The sequence below is a fragment of the Balaenoptera acutorostrata genome, chromosome 16 (genome assembly GCF_949987535.1).
Source record: "Balaenoptera acutorostrata chromosome 16, mBalAcu1.1, whole genome shotgun sequence".
Lineage (NCBI taxonomy): Eukaryota > Metazoa > Chordata > Mammalia > Artiodactyla > Balaenopteridae > Balaenoptera > Balaenoptera acutorostrata.
In genome coordinates, this window is record NC_080079.1 from 26,000,245 (window position 1) to 26,022,594 (window position 22,350).

The window sequence follows — 22,350 nt, forward strand, 5'->3', positions numbered from 1 at the left end:
GGGCTGAGTCCTGGGGTGAGCAGGGTGGGGAGACCTCATGGAGGACAGCACCTCGAAGGACAGGGGGAGTTTCAGAGGGAGAGGGAGGAGCAGGGTCCCCCTCCCCCACCAGCTGTCTTGTTCTAGTCTGAGCCGTGACCTCAGAAGACTTTATTAACATGCTGATTGCATGCAGCTGGCCTCCTCTGGCCCTAATGAGCTCATTATCCACTCTCGTTAAGGAGGCCATTGTGGCCTGGTCACCCTGGGGACAGCAGTGGCCTGGGAGTGCCCCTCGCTTCCTGCCACCCTTGGCCAGGCTCAGCCCCCTTCTAGAGAGGCTAAGGCCCCCAGTCCCTCTCCCAAGTCCTCCCATCCCCTCCGTCTGTCTGTCTCCATCTCTGACTCCGTGTGTGTGTGTGTGTGTGTGTGTGCGCGCGCGCGCGCGTGCGTGTCCGTCCGTGCCTCACTCTGTTTCTAGCTCCACCCTTTCCACCCCAGTGTCAGGACTGGGAAGCCCCAATTAGAGTCAGTTTGAAAGGGCTTTGAAATTGGCCAAACAGCTAAAGACTATGCTCAGCCTGGACAGAGGGAGAGCCTGCCTTCTGGGCCCGAGCTTTTGCCTGTTGTGGCTGAGGGGCTCCCTGCCCCACCTGGCATGGGTAGTCCTCCAGCGCTGCCCTGAGCTGGAGGTGCTGGCCAGGCCACCCGGTGCTGCCTTCTCCCACCCTCGGCGCCTGAGCCATCATGAAGTGGGTTTTAGTGAGTCCCACTGAGCGGGTCAGATGCTATGACAGGTGACCTTGCTGTTCTTTCTGGGCCTTTGCCTTCTGGAGAGGGCTGGGCCCTGGCCTATAGGCCAGCCTCGCTGAATTCTGTTCTTCCCTGGCACTGTGGACACGCGGTCCTCACAGAAGGAGAGGCCAGGGTGAGGCAGCTTTTGGACGCTTGGCCAGTTCAGCTCCCAGACGATGTCCCCAGCCTGGGGGCTTAGCCTGGAGCCGCCAGAAGGAAGCCTTCTCCTGTACATCCAGCATCTTAGTGCTCCTGGACATCAGCTTGCAGTTTCCCATTCAAAAGAATGGACATGGTAGCCCTCTCGTGCCCCGTCTGGGGGGCATCTCAGCATAAGGCACTCCAGCTGGGAAGACCTACCTGAGCAGTGGCCTGGCTGGCGCTGGTAGAGCATGGCTGCCGGGCTGGGGTGCTGGGGTGTGTAAGGGTCCTCCCAGCTAGCCCAGGCCCCTTGGGGGCTCCCCACCAACTCCTGTTCCACTAAGTCCTCTGCCCCCACAACAAAAAGGAGCCTGCTCCCCTCTTGCCTGGGAACCAGGGTTGACTTCTTGGGGAAAGGCCAAGTCTGGCAGCTTGTCAGGAAACAGCTGCTCCCAACTGGGCACAGGTGTGGCCACTTCATCAGTCCAAAGCTCAGTCCTTTAGTAAAACCTTGCTGAATTTCCTTTCCCAAGAACGGAGGCTAGGAGGATAGAAGAGGAAGGCTAGCAGAGGCCAGCTTGGAGTTTGGATCCATCTTCCGAGGACATGAGACATTGTGGCTCAGGCCGGTCCCTGGGCATCCACAAGTGCTGGCCACCTTACCTCCCATGTCCTATGGCTTTAGCCCTTCGTTCAGTAAAGCTCATGGCTTCCATTTAATGGGCGCCTGCTGGTGTGCCAGGCCCCACGCGATGTTCTTTATCTCATCCTCACGCTAGCCTGCGTGGTAGTCTTACCATTTTACAGATGAAGAAACCAAGGCTCAGAAAGGTTAAGTCACTTTCTTGAGGCCACAGAGCATGGAAGTGGCAAAGATGGGATTCAGAGTCAGATCTTTGGCTCCAGCACTTAGGCTCTGTGCCTCAGTTTCCTCATCTGCTGTTGTGCTTGCTGCAAGCTCAGCTCTGCCCTAGAGACAAAATAGACGCGATACTTAGAGTCCCAACAAGACTTATTCTCAGAGAGCACAGGCTGCTGTGAATTGTGGGGGTGATGCTTTGGATGCTATTGGGACTTGGGGGTCAGTCAGGGAGGGCTTCCTAAAGGAGAAAGGAGGCTGCAGGACCTCTGTGCTGGGGAGCTGTGTGAGCTGAAGGACAGGAGCCAGGCCGAGGGGGCCCTGAGACATGTAGAGCAAGGAGGAAAACCCCAGGGACATCTCCCCCCGGCCCCATTTCTCACCATGCTTGCTATCATGCATTGCATCAGCTGAGAAAAGAGCAAGCCATATTGCAAAAGATAGCGCCTTCCATTCTTCTGAAACCCCTGAAGACAGCCCCCAAATTCCATAGACAGCAGTAAACACACACACACATCAGTTCACCAAGCTGTATTGAGTACCTCCTGACACACTCCTTGGGCACACACACCACCTGGCCACCCATGGGTGCTGACTCTGTTAGTCTAGAATACCAAATACCCACCACCACCCTGATCAGAGCTTAGGGTTTTCAGCTCCTACTCTGTGCTAGGCCCCAAGCTAAGCTACTTATGGCTCATCTGTTCATTTCAACAACCTTGGGAGGTGGGCTCAACTTACTACTCCCATACCAGAGAGGGGAGACTGAGGCTCAGAAAGGTTTAGTAATTTTCCCCAAATCACACAGCTAGGAAGTTGCATGCCAGGACCTGAATTTGAGTCTTTCTGACCCTAGATTCCTAATTATTACCCTCTACCCGCAGAGGATCCTCATCCTATGTAGACATAGACTCTCAAACCTGCGACTCGACTCATGGTGTACGCACAGAAAGCAAACACTCAGCGACGTGGACATACCCACTCACAGGTGGCACATATATAAAGCACCAGTATTCAGGGACACTCGTTCTCAGGGAGCCACCTCTGCACACTTGCATACGACAGATGTGCACCTAATCCACTTCTGGGGTGGTTAAGAATATGGGTCATGAAGGTGGACTGCTTGGTTTTGAGTCCAGCTCTGCGTCTTCCTAATTGTGATCTATTCCGCCTCAGTTTCCACATCTGTCAAGTGGGGATGATGACGATAGTAAAACATAAGGTTCTTGAAGATTAAATCAAGTAATGTGTGTAACGTTAGCTCCTGACAGAGGGCCCTTCTCAGCGTCTGACTGTTATCATCATCATGTGATGCATGTACAGACACACCTCTGTTCCAGGTGCACAGGCAGCCATCCACGCGTGTGTGTGTGGACATAACCTACCTCCCACTATGTGCCTCTGCAGGAACGAGGACACGGTGTGTGCTGGAGGGGAGCCTGGGAGACCCGAGGGCTGGCTGACGCCTGAGTCCTCTTGGCCAGCTGGGCTGCCCCCACGGTAGTTCAGGCTCTAATTGCTCCTTGGTGGAGCAGCAGTGGCCTTGGTCAGGAGCCCCAGTTGCAGCATTTGACGTCTGAGCTGCTGGCATCTGGGAGAGGCCTGTCAGCAGCTGTGGGTGGGTGCAGGCCCCGGGAGCCTCCCCCAGAGGCCCAACTGTGTGACTCGTGCCAGGGCTCCCAGGAGGTCTGCGTGTAGCTGGGTAGGCACCTCTGCCCCTGTTCAGCCACGCCTGCCTGGGCGGTGACTGAGCCTGTCTACCTTTGCTTCACAGAGGTGCCTACAGCCCAGCCAGTGGCAAGCTCTTCTCTGCAGGGTCTGGTGCAGGAGGGACCTGAGACTTGAAGCCACACAGCCCAGCTCTGCGTGTGTCAGGGCTGGAGTGGAAGTCCAGGCCAGTGTTCTCGGGCAAGGTCGACAGGTCCACAAAGCCGTGAGGATGGTGAGAGTCTCAGCCCCAAGTCTTGGGAGTGCAGCAGGAGAATAGGATCCTAAGTTGCTGCCCTGGGGTGCAATGATCACAGTCAGCCAGTAATGTGGCCCACGCTCCATAGAAACTTGTGGTGCAACAGAGGTTTTGAGGTGGGAAGGACTCAGAGACAGCCCTGGCACCTCCAAGGGGCACCCAGGTGGTGTGAGGCGCAGACCATTGTGCCGCCCTGCCCATTGGGCACCTCGGCCACACTCTCGGCCCCTCGGCAAGTCCCTGCCCAGCTCACCCTGAGTGCCAGGCCTATGCAGCAGAGGTAGGAGGAGGGCCAGCCCTGCCCTGCCCCTGGGAGATTCTCTGCACAGACAAGTCCAGATCCATCCCTCCATCACCGATCTCTGGCTCCTGGGGGGAGGGAGGGAGCAGAAAGTACATGGAAGGTTCCCGAAGGGTGAAGTTAGGAGGGAGGGGAAACGATGCCACCAGCAGAAAAGAGCCCTAAATCCTGGGATTATGAGGCCCTTGGAGCCAAGGAGAAAGGTCCATGCAGGGCCCTGGTCTGGAGATGGCCATGGGAAGAGGTCAGGAGAGGGGACAGCAAGAGGTCAGCAGGCTGGTGGTCTTGCTTCACATATGTGAGGACACAGACAAGCTTGGATGGGACTGATGGAGAAATCCCCTGGTACCCATGGAGGGGCTTACTTCATTCACCTCTGCTGAGGATGACTCTGGAGCCCAGATTCCAGAAGTAGAGAGAGGGCTTAGGAGACAGTCAGCCCAGCCATCCAGGAGATCACCAAGTCACCTTCTTTCCTGGGAAGCCATGGGGTCACACAAGGAAAGGAGAGACTATGCTCCCACTGAGACAGCAAGTAGGTTGTTTCAGAGGATGGAGTTGGCGGTGGACACACCTTGGTGTAGAAAGAGAGGCTGAGAGGGGCTGGGCGTGGGAGAGATCTTGGCAAATCCTCCACGAGACACATGCGTCCAAGCTCCGCTGTTTCTCCAGGCACATTCGTGTTCTGTCTGATGACAATAAGGTCCCTGGCCCCAGCCCGGGCCCATCCTGGGGAAACCCTCTCCTGGGAAGAAGAGCTTCCCTTTGAGACTAGGCCTTCAGGGCACTTCCTTGGCCTACTGGGACTTGGCTTGGCTTTGGAGGCTGGAACTGGTCTTTCATCTCCCCGGACACAGTTTGGTGAGGGTCTGGAGGATGTGGTAACCAAAACCTTTGAGCTTTTGGCATTGGGACCTGGACTTGGGCAGGCATGTGAGAGCCTCAGCCTTCCAGACCCTCCCAAAAGTGACTCCAAGTTGGGAATTGTGGTACCTGCTCTTTGGAGCTCTTGGAGCTTATCCTGTGAGTGGGAGGTCGGGGAGGGACCGCTTACCCAGAGTGGCTCAGAGGGCTTCATCCTTACATGCCAAAATCTGTGGTGGCAGGTGCCCAGTGGGCTTGGGTTTTGTTCTCCAGACTTGACTCATGATGCTGGACCTTTGATTATGAACCTTGCTGATTGCTGGGTAGGGATGGCATTAGTGAGTGAGTGAAACCCACTCTGGCTCAGTTGAACAGCCCAGGAAGGTCACTGGCTCACTGTAATTAGCAAGTCCAACAGGGTGGTCTAGCTTTAGCGCACCTGTGCCCCAGGGTCAAGTGATGGTCATCAGGACTGACTTTCTCCATCTCCTGACTTTGTTTTATTGACTTAACTCTCAGGACATCTCTTCCCACACACCTCTGCGATTCTTGGTTAACGTGGGATTTAGGGTTCAGGTCGCCAGAGCACCCATATCAGTTCCTGGAAAAGCCCCTGAACCATTACAGTGTCCGGGGAAGTGGCAGACCAGTCAGAATGATGTCTGTGGCCTAGGAGGCAGGGCCGCAGGGCAGGAGCCTCTATGAGGTCGGGAGCTCTGTCCCGTGACCTCCAGTCGGGCTCTGTGGAAGAACACTGGGCCCGGGGCCTCTTGGCAGAGACTGTTGGGGTTCCTGAGAGTGTTCCCCCAGAGCCTGCGAGAAGGGGAGAAGACATCCCAGGCAGAGACCCCTCTGGCTTCTTTGGGGTCTCTCAGCCACAGCCTCCTGAGCAGCTGCGGTGCTGTGGCCTGGGCGTCAGGGAGGATGGCGGTGCTGCCCCAGGCAGGTAGGCCCAGAGGGTGCACGTGGCCGTGGGTGTTGTGAAGGTGGCCCACACCCATCCCACTTGGGGGAAGGACAAGGGAATTGACCTGAATCTGGCAGAGGGAGGGAAAGAAGGCATCTATCCCAGGTTCCGGAGGGGCAGTGACCCAGCTAAGGGCTGGACCGCAGAAGTCCAGACGGTTGTCTGAGACTTTAACTTTTTTTTTTTTTTTTTTTAAAGACTTTGGTTTTTTTAGAGCAGTTTAAGTTCCCAGGAAAATTGAGTGGAAGGTACCGAGGTGTCTCATATACACCTGCCCCCACGCACGCACAGCCTGCCCCATCCTCAACCTCCCGCACCAGAGTGGTGCATTTGTTACAACTGATGAACCTGCACTGACACACCCTAGTCACCCAGAGTCCCTAGTTTACATTAGGGTTCGCTCTTGGTGCTAGACTTTCTGTGGGTGTGGACAAACGTATAAGGACATGTATCCAACATTATGGTATCATACAGCTGTCATGGTGTTTCATAGGTTTTGCAGAGCTGCACGCAGAGTGTTGTGGAACTTCCTGGAAAGGGTGGGGTGCAGTGGGCATTCAAGACTAGACCATAGGGCTTCCCTGGTGGCGCAGTGGTTGAGAATCTGCCTGCTAATGCAGGGGACACGGGTTCGAGCCCTGGTCTGGGAAGATCCCACATGCCACGGAGCAGCTGGGCCCGTGAGCCACAGCTACTGAGCCTGCGCGTCTGGAGCCTGTGCCCCGCAACGGGAGGGGCCGCGATAGTGAAAGGCCCGCGCACCGCGATGAAGAGCGGTCCCCGCACCGCGATGAAGAGTGGCCCCCACTTGCCGTAACCAGAGAAAGCCCTCGCACGAACCGAAGACCCAACACAGCCAAAAATAAATAAATAAATAAATAAAGTAGCTATAAAATTTAAAAAAAAAAAAAAAAAAAAAAGACTAGACCATAGGCTGTTTGCTCTCCCAGGCCTGTGACATGGAGCATCGGAAGTTGAAGACCTAGGTGCTGACCCTGGGTGCTGAGGTCCTGTGCAGTGGTGGGGCTTCTGTCCTCCATCCCTCTCCACTGCTGTCACAGCAGCCCCCAGGCAACCTCCTCCACCTCCCAGGGCTAAGCCCAGCTGGGAGCACCTGGAGGTCCCCTTGTGCCCCCTCCTCGGGCAGCCACTCACTGCTGTGACCACGTGGTGATGGGGCCTCAGTGCTGGCCAGGGAGGAACCTTGGGGTCTCCTGACAGGCTACAGTCCAGGTTTGGAAATGCTGAGCTCTGTCACAGAGAGAAAAGAGAACTGGTGCCAAAATGGCTTTGGAGGCAAGTAGTGGAGTCCCAGGGCTCCCAAGTTTGGAGTACTTTGCTCAGCGTTTGTTTGAATGATGAATGAACGAGCCAACAAAGGGGAAAGAAAATGAGTGAGCCGTTATCACTTGGCCACAACCCTCAAGGGTCACTCAAGGGTGCAGTGCCCACTTACTGTGATTGAGTTGTCAACATACTGAAGGGCAGCTGTGAGTAGCACCAATGTGAAAATACCACTGACCCGAGGTGGGAAGCAGGAGCAGTGACCATTAGAACGTATCTGTGAGGCCTTTACCCCCAGGTGCCTTTAAAAGCAGAGAAAGTGGTCCCAACTCCAGGTCACACCAGTGGTCCTAGTGGGCTTGAAAGACCCTACACCATATCTGTGTTTGGTCGGAACTCCCTTGACCTTTCCTGCAAGGTAACTTTCACGTGTTGGGCATATCATTGTGTCAATTTCATTTTCAATTTTTTTTGTTATCAAATGTCTGTGTGAGTGGATTGCGGTCCATCAGGCCCTCTTCTCAGGGAGCGTGTTGGTTTCTTCTTTCTCAACGAGGAGCCTGGGCTCCAGGAGGCTGGACGTGGGCAAGACTTTTGCCAGGCACCCAGGCTGTGTGGCTCTGTGCCCTCCCCTCCACGCTGCTCCTTCCCTCCTCGTCCTGGCCCCATCCACCTCTGCCATCTGCTGGGCTCTCATGGCTGCTCTCTCGTCCCCACTGCAGGCTGGTGGTTCGTGAGCACCTCTGAGGAACAGGGCTGGGTCCCTGCCACCTACCTGGAGGCCCAGAATGGTACTCGGGACGACTCAGATATCAACACCTCCAAGACTGGGGAAGGTAAGCGCCTGCGGGTTCAAGGGGTCAGGGAGATGACGCAGCTTTCCCACCCTTCTCCCTAAAACCATCAGAAACTCTAAAATGATATGCATCATGTTTCCCCCCTGCTTCTCCCAGGATCCCATGTCACTGAGGCCAACCCACAAGCTCACCTCCTATGCCAGGTCTGTCCTTACTGGTCCCACATGGGGCTAAAATTAGAGGGGAGATTCCCTTGGGGTGTGGATCTCAGGCTTTGGCAACTTTGGGGCAGAGATTGGGGAGAACGGTCTTAGGGCTGGTCCCTCTCCCCACCAGCAGGCCTGGGTTCCTCTGGGGGTCCCCACAGAGATCCACCTTTGCCCCCCTCACCCCACACTGTGCTCTCTGCGACAGGGACGACCCCAAAGGGACTGTGTGCACACAACTTCCTGCCGTGCACAGTCTGTTCAGAGGCCTCTCTTCCAGGTGCCTGTTATCCCGGTCAGGGGTGCAGACATGGAAGGCAGGTCTGTGAATCATTTCTCAGTGTTGCAGGAACCCAGGGATGGCTCCAGCCCCTGCACCGTCAGCCTCTCTCATTAGCTCTGACCTGGTGAGGTTTTTCTGGGGTTTTCTCCAATGCATTTCAAGGAGCCTGCCCCTCCTCCCAACCCCAGCCAGCACTGGCCTGGTCAGCCTATCCGTGGACTTGGGTATTCCCCAGAGCAGGCTGCCAGAGCCCAGCGAGTCTGAGCCACCCCGTTCCCGGCTGCCCGCTCCTAGTGACTTCCAAACCTCCCTTATTCTGGCAGCAGGAACGCTTGCCCTAACGGTCAGTGGGGACCGTCCAAATGGGCACATCTGAGAGCCAGGGGGATGCATGCCTGCCACCCAGGGCTCAGGCCACCTCCAGGCCTGCCCCTGCCCCACGCCCCATTCCACACTGCCCAGGCCAAAATAAGCGGCCTGCCAAGCCCCAGCTCCGTATTCATCCTTCCCCCAAATGTCGGTTACTCGGCAGGCAGTTGGAGCCCCGCCCTTCCTCCCATGTAAATGCTGTATTTCAGTCCCTTGACCAGTACTGCAGCCCCTGCAGTGCATGTCTGCCTTGTGACAGGTTTCCAGAGACCAGGCCCCATTGAGAAGGGCTGGCATGTTCAGGCCAGGTACTCGGTCTTTCCCGGCTGCTCCCCGAGCCCAGGGGCTGAGCCTGTCCCCCATCTCATCTCTGGTTTCCTCGCACCTCTGCAGCGGTGCAGGGTCGTAGCCCCTGAGCTGGGGCCGGTCTGTTTTGCCTGCAGTCACCAGGCCTCACCTCCTATCCAGTTCCACATTCCGGGGGGTATCCCAGGGCTTTTCAGAAATAACAATCCCTAGAGTGTACTGAGGTCTCATTCACTCCTAGGTGTCTGCCCTGGTACTTGAAATGCCCTCACCACTCGGGAGGGCTCTGTCACCATCTCCATTTTCCAGATGCAGGAACTGAGGCTGCAAATATTTAGATATGTATTTGTCCTCATAAGGCTTGAGCCATGGTCGGCCTCCTCTGCCAGTGGTCTTCCCACCATGCCGCATGCCCCTCCGTGAAGCATTTTCTTGTGAGCAATTCTAGGAGGGTGTATGTGTGTCTGTGTGTGGGGGATTGGAGCCCCACCTGAAAAGGTGACGCCAAGAGAGTCAGAGTGGAGACGTCAGGTTGATGCTGGAGGACCAGGACACCAAGTGGGCAGGAAGGAGCCTGAGAGGTGCGTGGGCACTGATGCCACCAGGCTGGTTTGAAGAGAGACTGGGTGCTTTGCACAGAACAAGAAGTAACAGGTTATAGAGAATTTTGACCTCGATGGAGTAAGAACCAGGCGGCCAGTGGAGGTTCCGCATTCAAGCAGGGGCGGGGACGGGTGTGTATGTGCGCGTGCGCGTGTACGCTCAGGGCGAACCTCCTGATAATAGGTTCCTCTGCACACTTTGATAGGACCTGTGTGCCAGCACCCCTGGCAACATTTGGGCAGCTGTGAGTTCCATCATCACATCGTGGGCATCTCCCCGCAGCTGTACAGAAGGGCTCAGGACTCAGTACCCCAGCCCAAGGCCCAACAGCTGTGGTGTGTCCGCCAGTCTCTGCACTGGCAGCCATGTGGCTAAGAGATCAGCCCGCCCTGGTCTCCTCTCTGGCCATCTCTACTCCAGCCCCGTTGCCATCCCATTGTAGGTCCCCTGAGCGCTACAGGCAGAAATTGGAAGCCTTCATCCCATCAGAGCTTCCCTAACAGCTCATGTTCCATTGCTTCAGAAAGAAAAGAGACCATTGGCTGTTTCGGTTTATTCCTATTATCAGATATTCTGGCATATGTTCATGTTTCTCCTGAAGCCAGGTGTGCTGTGGAGAATGCAGAAATGTTTCAGTAGGGGGCAGGAGGGCCGAGGTGCAGGCTGAGACCCTCTCGTCCGCTGCTGATGAGGAGGGTCCGGGCCCGACGTTGGCAGCGTGCTTCAGTGAGCCTCACCACAGTGGAGGCCTAGAGGGGTGTCACCTCCACAGAGTCCCCAGATCAGTTAGTGGCAGAGCCAGGACCCGAACCTGGGTCTCTGCCTGTGCCCTGCGCCCTGCAGCCACCGGCAATGACCTGCCTTTCTCCCTGGGCTGGCACTGGCCCCAGGGTCCAGGCCTTCTCCACTGGTGGCGCCTAAAGGGCGCAGGGTCTAGAGTCCAGGCTCCAGAGCCAGACTGCGTGGACTTGCGTGCCGCCTTGACGCTCAGGTGTGTGACTCAGAGGGTTCCTGAACATCCCTGTGCCTCTGGCCTCCCATTTCTAGAATGGGGAGAGTGCCCGCTACGTGGGGCTTTTGTGAGGCTCCAGTGAGATGGTCTTGGTACCTGGTTTAAACCGGGTAAATGTCACTTACTGCTAAGGTGGCCCCAGGCTGGGCATCAGCTGAAGTGAAGCTCCTCTGCCCACTGAGAAACCAGGGGGACACACCCCCAGGAGGTCAGCTGTCCAGGTTCCTCCCGGTCTGACCTCACACAGGACCTCATCTCCATTCCACAGAGCCCGTCCCGTCCCTGTCTTATTTCACGCCGGGGCAGGTGGTGTCAACCCCAAAGACAGATGAGGAAACAGAGGTTTGGGGAGGGATGGCAGCCTGCCAGGGTGACACAGTAACCTGGCAGTGCAGCCTGGACTGAATCCATACCCCTAACCTTTTGTCCAGGCCTCCTGCTTACAAGAAGCAGGTCAAACAGGCTACTCTTCTCCCTCTGGAAAAATAAGTACTTCCCAGGAGGCCCCGGTGGGGTGTGGCTCGGGTGTGTCTGGACAGTTTGACTCTAAAGTGCTGGCCTCCCTCCCCCAGACCTGGGCAGCCTGGCACCCTCCTTCTGCAGTGCCAGGAGGTGGGGGCCTCTGATCCACCTGGGCGTCCCATAGGAAGGCGGGGGGCATGTGGAGCTGGTCCATAGCAGCCAGAGGACCTGTGCAGATGAAAGGAGTGTGGAGCAGTGAAAAGCTGGGAGGCAGGTCCTCCGTTGTCAGAAATCCAATGGGTTGCATGTGGGGAAGGAACAGACCAAGGCCTGTGGCATCCTACTGTGTGTGCTTCACTCGGCAACATTTCTGAGGGATCAGCCCCGTGCCAGGCCCTGGGGACGCAGAGATGCAGAGTCTTAGCCCTCAACAGACTTGATCCATTGGGGGTGACTGAAAAAGCAAAGACATAAACCAACGCAGGGTGGTGAGAGTTATAAGCCCCCCAAGGAAGAGACCCCAAGTCTCTGCTGGGCACATTTATTCTTCCACCCACAGTGCCTGGCTCGTGGTGGCAGGTTCACAAACAGGACTTGCTGAGTGAGTGGGGGCAGGGGAACAGGTGGATGTGAGCCCTGGTGGAGAGTGGGGCACAGCCTCCTGGGAACCATCCCTGCCCAGCAATGGTGGGAGCCGTGTCCTCCCCCTAGGGCCGCAACCAAGGGTCGTCCTTGCACTGGGCTGGAGCCAAGGCTCCTCTTGCCCTCTCAGGTGCTGGGATTCTAAATTCCTAGCCCCTCCCAGGCTCGGGGGCATAACCCATGCAATTTGGCTTTGGTTGAGTTATTCCCCACCTTCCAGCGCCGCCACTGGTCAGATCCGCGCCCCTCCAGCAGGCATGTGCCACCAGGACTCAGTCCAGGCGGTGAAGCCCTGGGGGTGCGAACCTTCCCTCCCTCCATCCCTTCCCCACCCATCCCATCTCATCCTCATGTCCATTCTCTCCGCCGGTTCCCGTCGGCCGCGTGTTCCATCGCCATCTCCCACACCAGTGTCCAAGAGACGCAAGGCCCATCTGCGGCGCCTGGATCGCCGGTGGACCCTGGGCGGGATGGTCAACAGGCAGCACAGCCGAGGTGACGATGGGAGCCAGCTTCTCCTCACCCACAGCTGCTGTTCTCTCTTTCACTAACACTTCTCCTCCTTCCTGGGCTCTGCTGCTCTCTGCCCTGTGGCCTCCTTACCCAGATTCACCAGCCAGACTTTCCTCTCACCTACTCTATTGGGAGGGGGGAGGCGGGAGGGGAGCGCAGGGGCCGCTTGGGAATCGGGGTGACAATGGGGGCGGCTCTGTCTTTGGCCAGCATCCTGGGGGCAGGGGTCATGGGACTTAGGACAGGATTATTTGGGCAGCTGGACTCTAAGAAAGGCCACATTTACCCTGAAGCTTCAGATTGAGAGAACTGAGCGTGTATGGGTCTCTGCCTGGGCCGTGCCCCTCACCCCTGCCGTTCATTGCCTCCTTCCTCTGAGAAAGGGTTCCCTTGGCCAGAGCTATTCTAGCAATTACTTAGGGACAGAGTAGGAAGAAGGAGCCACTCACAATCTCCTCATTCAGCCAGCTCCAGGGAAACTAGAGGAGGAGCAAAATCCAGACACAGCCTGGCCCCAGGGCACAGCCTCAACAAGTTCTGATGGTGGGGTCAGGTCCAGCTGGGGGCCCCAGCACTAGCTGTTGGGCTTGAGCCTGATCAAGACTATTCCAGGGAAGCCCCTGGCCTGCCATACAGGCTGATTAGGAACCAAGACGTTTGCCAGTCCAGGGCCTTTCCAACATCCAAGAGCTTGTGAGGCAGGGAAATTAGGGGCAGGCCTCTGAACAAACCTCTAAACACCTCCAGAGCCCCAAGGCCAGTGGGTGGCCCATTTCTCCTGCCTCAAGGAGAGTGGAGGGTATGTGTTCCGGACGGTGACGGCACAGCCGGAAGGGTGTGTAATAAGCATTGGCTTTTCCAGAATTAGCAGGGATGCCCCATGACTCGCACCCTACCCCCAAAGCTTGTTCCTGAACGACTGTGAGACCCTGTTTTGGTATCTGCCCCAAGCCCCAGGCAGCAGCAAGCCTGGACTCAGGGGTGGCCACCACCCGTGGCTGGCTCAGCATCAGGCTCAGCGCACTGGCTGCGAGGAGCCCGGCTTGTCCTGAGGGTGGAGTGTGGGTTGGACCCTGGGTGCTGGCGCAGGACAGGGGGCCAAGTCGTGGAAGCAGAGAGAACAGGCTGAATGTGAAGCAAAGGCACCCTAGAGGTAGGATGGGTGGGGCAGCATAGCTGGGGGGCCAGGCGGGGAAGCAGCCCTGAGCCTTGGCAGCAAAGGAGAGTGGGACACTGGCCTGGAAAAAGAGCAGGGTGGAAGGTTTGGCCTGTCCCCATCCCCTCCCACAGCTGCTCCAAACACCATCACACACTGAACCCCAAACACACCTCTGTCTCCACAACCACATGGACTCTTGGACACTTCAGTCGGTGAAGCATGACCGCCGGCACACAACCGCGAGAGCCACGGGCATGGCCACAGTACACTGTCCCATCCAAGCCCTACACAGCTGCACATCTGCGGTCCCGTGCACACAGCCACTCACAGTACACACTTATGCAACCTCACGTAGACCATTCCACGTTTGCATTATTTACACAGTCACAGATGCATTATCCACACAACCACATCATAGGTACACCTCTGCAGCTACCCCCCAAGTACACGTATAGCTTCATATGCAGTCTCGTATACATAACTCCTATACCACGTGTATATCGGCAACAGTATTTACAATTATAACACGATGTAAGTAGACACAGATACCCAACTAAATGCATAATTCTATGGCCAGCCACACATGCAAATATGTAAGCAAATGCAGGCCCACGACTTCTCTCTTTTGAATAAGAGACCTAAACAACATCATTTCCCAGTCTTAGCTCTAAGTTAAATTAGGGCTAAGTTAAATCAGGCAGCCAAGAAAAACTTGCAGGAAGTTGGCTGGGAGAAACTTCGCTGCAACAGCCGAGCTGACGAGGGGGGAACAAGCAGTGGGTCCTATATAACTAGACAAGAGAAAAGCAGTGCTTCCCTGGGGCCTCCACTCCCCCAGTCCCAGAGCCAACCAGGCCTTTGGAATCAAAAGGCCTCTTGCATCGGGGTTGGGTAAGTTGTAGGGACTGGGAGGGGAGCCAGGGAGACTGCTGACGGAGAGGAAAGTGTTTGGAAAGAGGAGGCGTCTGTGGTTTGGAAACTGCAGGGCTCTCCAGCCCCTGCTTCCAAAACCAGAACAGGCCCGTCCACCTCCCCCCAGCCACCTACCCACCCCGTGGGCAGCCTGGCCAGCCCTCCCTGGGGTGAGGTGGCAACCATCCTTCGAGGGCATATCGGCGTGACCATGGTGTCAGCGCCTCCCAGAAGCCCAGAGGTGCCCCCCAGAGCTCCCAGGCCCCTTCCCTCAACTTGATTCCTAAGGGGCATCTCTTCTAGAGACCCCAAGCAACGCAAATGACTCAGCCCCCTCCCCCCCACCAAGGTCATTTCCATCAGTCTCGCCATCCTCCTGTCTGGCCCCCTAAGGTGGGGTTTGTGGCCCCTCTTCAGTGGAGGGACTGCCTCTGCTTTCCCCCAGGGAAACCAGTGAGGAGGGAGCTGAGACCCACAGGGCATGCGGCCACACAGAGGTAACCCACACCTTCGTCATCCAAGCCAAACGTGGCAGAAAACCGAGCCCCCAAACAGACCAATTGGAAGAGTTACCCTGCCTGGGACCAGGGCTCTGAATTCTCACCTCCTGGAACCTACAGTGCCAGGGTAGGACGAGCCTCCAAGCCAGCCAGGTCTCTTCCTGGGAGCGTAAACTCCCAGACATCTGTGTTCACATCGGTCCCAGGGCCACCATGAAGAGGGCTTTGTGCAGGAGCAACTTAGCTTTCCTGAGTAAAACGGACGTCTCTGGTTCTGCCCACCAGGAGGGGCAGGGGAAAGCAGGACGCTTACATGGCCCTCGGGGCTCTGTCCTCAGCACGCACACTGGGGACTGGGGAGGCTGGTGCTGGGGCCTGGCCCTCATGATGCAGTCTAGGCCCTGGCCTCTGCCGTGAGGCAGAGAAGGGCTCCTCTGATCTGCCCAAGGGAAAGGCTGTAATTTTTCTCTGCAAAAGTAACTTTGCCTAGGGAAACTTTAATGATGGCTTCCTGCACGAACCACAGGCTTTTAAAAATAGCCCAACTGAGCAAAGGCAAAATGTGGAGCCCAGGCCTCGGCTCACCCGAGCCTCAGGACCCTGGGTCCCTGGGGCCTGGCGCTGCCGCTCCGGCCACCGCCCGGGCCAGGATTTACAGTGTCCCGCTGGAAAATGGAGCAAGCCCAGGAACAGGCGGGAGCGCAGGGGGCTGGACTATAAAACACGGACCTTCTCAAAGGCCCGAGTCAGAATCTGGCAGGGCCAGGTTCTCAGGCGGTCTTGGCGGCTCTCCCCAGCATGGCTGGATTGGAATCTGAAAGCTTCCAGGAGCGAGTTGACGCTGAGAAAGGCTTGCATTTGAGAAGAGCGTGCTGAACTGTGGAGGCTCCCGTGGGGCATCACCTACCTTTTGCCCTTTGGCAGCCTTTCAGATTCGGCCAGCGGCCTGCCAGCTCTGTCCTTGCGGCCTGGCAGGGCAGCTGCTTCCATCCCACAGGGAGCTGCTATCTCCGCCCGGCACAGGGCCGCAGACAGGGCCCTGATAATCTAGGGAAGAATGAACAGATGGCCCTCCTGAGCAGGGGGTTAGGGTGGCAGCTGCCCTCTCCCCCACTACTGCCAGGGGCTCAGGCAGGCTGCCTGGCAGGGTCCAGCTGAGGGGGTGGGGAGCGCCTGTCTCAGAGCCAGCTGTTCTGTGCCAGCATCCTGCTATTTTGAGCTCAGAGAGTCTCCCACTCGGTGCCCCGGCTCAACACACCTTTGTCCTCATCAATGTACTCCATAGTCCCTTTGCAGCGCCTACTGTGTGCCAGGCACTGTCTCAGCCCCCAGGGAGAATCCAGGTCGGAGAGGACAGCACAGGTTCGGGGTGACCCTCCCAGAGTGTGTGCCAATCTCTGCCACTCGTCCTCCTCTGAGGGGATGGGTGGGGTTGGGTGTTCCTTCCCAAGCCGTTCCTCTGGGGAGACTCTCCCCCCAGGAGGCAGGGTGTCTGTGGCTGGCCAGCTGTGCGTCTGCCGGTCCCCAGCAGACAGGAGGCCTGAGCAGGGACTCCTGTGGAGGCACAGGGTCCCTGCCAGGAGAGAGGCCCAAGGGATCCAGGAAGACACAAACTGCCCAGCACCGCCCCCCCAACACTTGCCCCCACGCTCCTGCTCAGCTCCCCACGGTGCCTGGGGAGCACAGAATAGGGTGTGCAGTCCTACCGTGAGACCAGAGTAGGCAGCTCCCAGAGGGGCTTCACCGAGCTGTGTGGTCAACTCAGCCCCCTCAGGGCTCCTGCCTGACTGTGCCTCACTCGTTTGGCCCCTGGACCCTTAACAGGGCACATAACCATGCCCATAGCATCCTCTCGGGGAAATTATGTGATCAGGTGATCAGATGAGTGGTCAGGGGAGGCTGAGGTGTCCCTGGAGCTGTCAGAAGGTTGGACAGAGGAGGGGTTTAAGGGTTTGAGGTGGGAGACAGGCTGGGAGAGCAGGTCTGGGGCATAGATGGACGCATGGCATGTTCAGGAAGGAGAGGGCTTGCCTTGAGGCCTCCAGACACTGAGGGGACAACTGGGTTTTTTCTCGGACTCCCTGACTCAGGCCCCAGGAGGGCCAGGTTCCTCGTGGCCCTGCCCGCAGCCCAGGGAGTTTCTGGGACCCTGAGGACTCCAGGCCCCGGCAGCCTGGCTGCAGTTATGGGACTGGGAGGCTGGGAGAGCCAGCTCTATGCTGCCTGGGGCTTGCAAGGCCACCTGGGGCCCTGGCCAGCTTTGGCACATGCAGGGCACAGCTGTGAGGCCTGATCCCTTCTCTTCCCTTTCCTGGAAAAGCCAGAGGCTGATGCAGTACACCTTGGCCACCAACTAAGTGAGGCCAGGCCAGGAGGAGAAGGAGGCAGGACAGAGGACCTGTACCCTGTCCTCAAATGGTTGTGCTTTCTTGCTTCACCCACCACCCACAGAGGAGAAGTATGTCACTGTGCAGCCTTACACCAGCCAAAGCAAGGACGAGATTGGCTTTGAGAAGGGCGTCACCGTGGAGGTGATCCGGAAGAATCTGGAGGGCTGGTGGTACATCAGGTAAGAGCCCCAGCGGAGGAGCAAGGTGCCTCTCTGCCACCCTGGCCCCAGGCTGGCCCTGGGCAGCAGAGTGGCTGAGGGCACCAGCTGGCAGGTAAATCCTGACAGCAGCTTTGCACCCACGGCCTGGCTTGACTGCTTTAGCACTACGAGGCTGAATGGCCGTAACAGAGAGTGCTCATCTTGCACAAACCCTCCCGGGACACATAAAGCAGGGCCTGAGCCACAGCCAGCGGGGCACAGGGGCCCCGGCTCGGCTTGCAGGCAGTGGTGCAATCCCTTCCCATGCATCCGCCAAGAGGGTCCAGCACATCTGAATTTGGTTTTCTGTGTCCGGCTTGGGCTGCTTGGCGTGCTGTGCAGCTCAGGCCGCCTGCAGTGCTGGCGTCCACGGGCCTTGCCGAGGTCCCAGCAGGCAGCCCCTGCTGCCCACAGATGCAGGCTCGGGCCGGGCTGTTCCGCTCCGCAGGGCTGGCTCCCGTGGTTGAGAGAGCTGGGGCGGAAGTGAGGCCTGAGCCCAGGCCTAGTTCAGAGGCCTCTTGCTCTGCCCTTCCCTCTCCTTGGGCCTGATCACACTTCCCAGCTGAGAAACCCATTCGGGGGTGTGAGTAGGGGAGTGGGGAGCTTCCTGACGCTCCTGGAAGCGAACTAAACCCTGTGGGTTTCACTCACCTCTCCCCTACCAAGTCCTGCCCCCCAGGCCCCTCTGCCCTGGGGCTCCCAGGCCAGCTAGCACCCCCCGCAAGGAGGGGCTTGTTCCCAGGAAATGTTCCTGGGTCCTTTAAAAGTAGCTCCGCTGTGATGATTTTACCCAGTTTCTCTTCTCTGCCTGTAACCCGGATGACAGAGAGAGTCCCTGTCATGGGCTCTGGGGACCGCCTCTCCAGCCCACCACACCTGGGAACCCCAGACCCACTGTGGGTAGGATGCGTGTTCTGAGCTGTCCCCCACCGAGGGCACAGATGGCCGAGGCGGCAGGGGCACTCACAAGACAGTTGCTCAGAACACAGCACGCCGCGTGGTGTTCAGATTGGTCTGTGCTGACGGGTAGGATGAAGGTCGTTGGCCACATGGGATTGAACCTTAGTGTGACCTGCCAGAACATAGTCGCCCCTGCCCCTGGCCCTGTGCACAGCAGTCAGCGGGCTGAGGTGTCCCTTTCTGTCCCGATAGGTGGGACAGGACTGTGTGCCTGGACGTGTTTGCCCAAATCCTCTGCCCCTAGACTTTGATGTTCTCTAAACAATGGAAACTAGAGCCAAGCCCACAATCCAGCCACCACGAGTCTGCGTGGGAAGGCCAGTGAACATTCTGGCAGGCTGCTAACCTAAACCACTCACCCAGAGGTTTTCTACAAGGCTGCTGGGTGTTTCAGTTTTCTAAAATGACCAATAAAATCACTCTGAGTTGGTTCATCTAGTCAGCTCTTGTCCCCATGGCCTGGCCATTCAGCCAGTGGGAGCTGCAACCGAGAAAACCCTGCTGAAAAGGTTCCACCTTAAGAAGGCTGCCAGACACCCCCTTAAATATGCCATTTCCCAGCATCCCAGGCTCTGTGTTGATCCTTACTTCTCGTCTTTCTTCTCCAACCACCACCCCCACCAAACACACACACACACATACACGCCCTCCCTCTCTCCCCATCCTCCTTTTCCAGTTTGCTTCCCTCTGGAGTCATTCCGTGCTCCAGAGCTGGAAAGCAGATGTGAGCAGAGTTGGACCCAAACACACACAGCCTCTCCTGATTCACTTGCATCTCCCTGTCTGGAATCTAATTTTATCCATGTAACACCGAAGGAGCACATCAAGGTTTAGAATGGGAGTCCTCAGGACAATGAGCATTCCTGACCATCACTCCCAGGAGACCTCGCTCCCCGTCTCCGCACAGGTGCTCCCAGTGGCTGGCAGGTTCATCATCTTTCTTCCAAGATGAAGGGCACCAAGTTCTGAGCCAGATGCTGCCAAAAGCTAGCTGTGTGACCCTCTGCTACTTGCTTTGCTTTTCTGAGCCTTGGTTGTTGATATATGTAAGATTAGGTATCTTTACTAGTTGCTTCCATCCACCCCTGAAATTCTGTGCTCTGTCTGCCAGCTCCCTGACTTCCATCCATTTGTTCACTGATGTCTGCCTTCCAAGCCCCAAAACAGGGATAGACAGGTGAGCTTGGGTCAGCCTGCCTGCTCATTCATGTAACGTGAACATAAGAAGCCGCCTCCTACCTGAACTTTCCAGCAAAGCTCAAACACGTTAGAAACTTGAACTTTCACATTTCCTTTCCTCCTACCTAATGAGCCCCCAAGAACAAGGTCAGATCAGGGAGGCAGGGGGGCTGGGGATTATCAGACATCTGGCATGGAGGAGCCATTCCAGAGAGCCAGATGTGTGCCAGGGAGCAGGCGGGGACATTGCACCCCAGACTGCAGGGCATTGGCCAGGAATTGCTGGACCAAGAAGTAAGTTCTCAGTGGGTTTGGGTAGAAGCTCAACACCATGAGGGAAAAAGGGAAAAACTTGTTTTCAGAAGTCAGCAAATCCCCTAAAATTAAGTCGGCCCTGTCATTTGCCTTTTGCTGTGTTTATGGGTTTTTGGTTTTGTTTCGTTTTGTTTTGTTTCATTTTGTTTTTGTTTTGCCATACCAAAGGCTTTAATTTTATCCAGTCATGTGCTTTATTTAGTCTTTTCATTTATGGTTTCTGCTTTTGGAGTTGCACTTAGGAAGATTTTCTCAGCCCCCAAGATTAAGCAAATATTCACGACTTGCATTTTTAAGTTTGCTATACAGTTGTAAGGCCAGAGTCTCACTTGTTTTTCCTAACTGGATCATCAGTCATCCCCCAATCACTCATTGAATAATCCATCCTTACCCCACTACGTTGAAACGCCACCTTTAGCGTTGGTCTGTCTGTGGACTTGTCTGTGAACTTGATCTGTCTGCTCCTCCTGCAGTGGTGCCAGTACTTTTCCCACTTGGTCACTCACTCTTTATACACGTCTTCCTAGTTGGTCTCAGCATGTCTATCCTTCTGGATAAATGTTTGCAGCTACTCTATCCCAGCATTTTGCAGAAGAGAAAAAATTGAGCTCCAGGGTAGGGACTTGTCCGAAGTACCATAGACCAGAACTCGGGTTTCCTAACTCTCACCTATGCTGCCTCTTCACCTCTCTGATCATACTTCCCTTTCTGACTGGGCATTTAACTCTATACACCTTCTCATTTCTTATCTCTAGAATTGCCCTCTGCTGTGGTGAGGTAGTAGGCCATTGCAAAGTCTACCTTTTAGGCAACCCCAAATCTGAGGAATCTTCTCATCTCAATGTCCCATGTTTGCCTGATGTTGCAAATAATGAGGGCCCACACCATGAGGGATCAGGCAAAGAACTAGGAGACAGAGAGGAAGAAGTGGTGTTCCCGATGTCTTTCCACTGGCCCTCATTCCAGTTCTCTCCAGAGTAGTGGCTTTGCCAAGTGTCTTACAGAGTGCAGCAGAGAAAGCTCACCTGGGCAAGGCCTGATGGAGCCTGGGGCCTGGACAGGGTGCTCTCATGATGCCATGTCCCACTCCTCCCTGCAGATACCTGGGCAAAGAGGGCTGGGCACCAGCATCCTACCTGAAGAAAGCCAAGGATGACCTGCCAGCACGGAAGAAGAATCTGGCAGGCCCGGTGGAGATCATCGGGAACATCATGGAGATCAGCAACCTGCTGAACAAAAAGGCGTCCGGGGACAAGGAGACCACCCCAGCTGAAGGCGAGGGCCCAGAGGCCCCCATCACCAAGAAGGAGATCAGCCTGCCCATCCTCTGCAACGCTTCCAACGGCAGCGCCCTGGGTGTCCCCGAGAGGACCGTCTCCAAGCTGGCCCAGGGCTCCCCAGCCGTGGCCAGGATTGCCCCTCAGAGGGCCCAGATCAGTAAGAGCCTCGCTGATCCCCGGGTCCTTGCCACACAGCTCTTTAGAGAAGGGGCATGAGGTGCAAGGAAAGCCTGGGGCGGGGGTGTGTGTGTGCATGATCCCCGTATTATTCTCTTCCTGAGATGTAGGCTGACCCCTGACCCCAGGCTCGTTTTGCCAGCTTGTCTTATGCTAATCACAAGCATGGACAAGGCAATTCCTTCCAACTCCTCCACCGAAGATAAATTGCATGCATATATAAGCTGGTAGCGTCCCCTCCTCCTCTAGTGGGGAGCCATGAATGGTCACTCTGCAGATAAGTCACCTGGGCTGTGAAATGGGTCCCTCGATGCAAGGCTGCTCTATGAGTGACAGCCGATAGAAGATCATCTTGCTGAGCCTTACCCCTTTTTCCTCCAGTTACCGGAAGTCTAAGACACTTGGAAGGGTGATTGTACCTCCCTCCACAAGCACTTTTAAGCAGCATTCTTCCGGAATCTCCTCCTTTCGTACAGGAGAAACCCAGCTGCTGGCCCCTCCAAATCTCTAGCATCTCTGGGGCAAGGATGCCTGTGGTTGAGGGTTAAACTGTTCTGTATTATGAGACCAGCTTCTGTTTGTGTCCAGCCATTCTTAAAATCTGGAGGAAAGCTGTTTTTTAGTTTAGTTCTGAACTTGGTTACATTAGCTTTATGCCTGAAGCCTTCTGAGCAGTCAGTCGGGAGCTGTTTTGGGGGTACTTCCTCTTGCCTAGCACTGTGCTAGCTTCCAAGGATTTGGTAGTGAGCAAAAAATAGACATGGTCTCTTCTCCTAACTTTGGAAATCTGATAAAGCTATCTACCCTTTCCCCTGAAAAAAGCCCCTATGTCTGTACATTTTGAAATGTGCACATCATTTTAGGGGGTTCACGGATCCCCTTGAAACACAGCTAAGGAAGCTCAAAGATCTCTCACTTCCACTGAAGAA

General features: G+C 56.3%; 1 protein-coding gene across 3 annotated transcripts in view; it reads left to right on the forward strand.

The window, feature by feature from the left end:
• The window catches only part of SH3PXD2A (SH3 and PX domains 2A), a 243,330-nt gene that overhangs the window by 205,409 nt on the left and 15,571 nt on the right, over positions 1-22,350 (forward strand). For all 3 annotated transcript variants that reach the window (XM_028167789.2, XM_057531192.1, XM_057531193.1), the window contains 4 exons: positions 7,879-7,992; positions 12,248-12,331; positions 17,372-17,489; positions 21,064-21,401. In XM_028167789.2, coding sequence (XP_028023590.2) covers positions 7,879-7,992; positions 12,248-12,331; positions 17,372-17,489; positions 21,064-21,401 — 654 coding nt within the window. The remainder of the gene's footprint in view (positions 1-7,878; positions 7,993-12,247; positions 12,332-17,371; positions 17,490-21,063; positions 21,402-22,350) is intronic.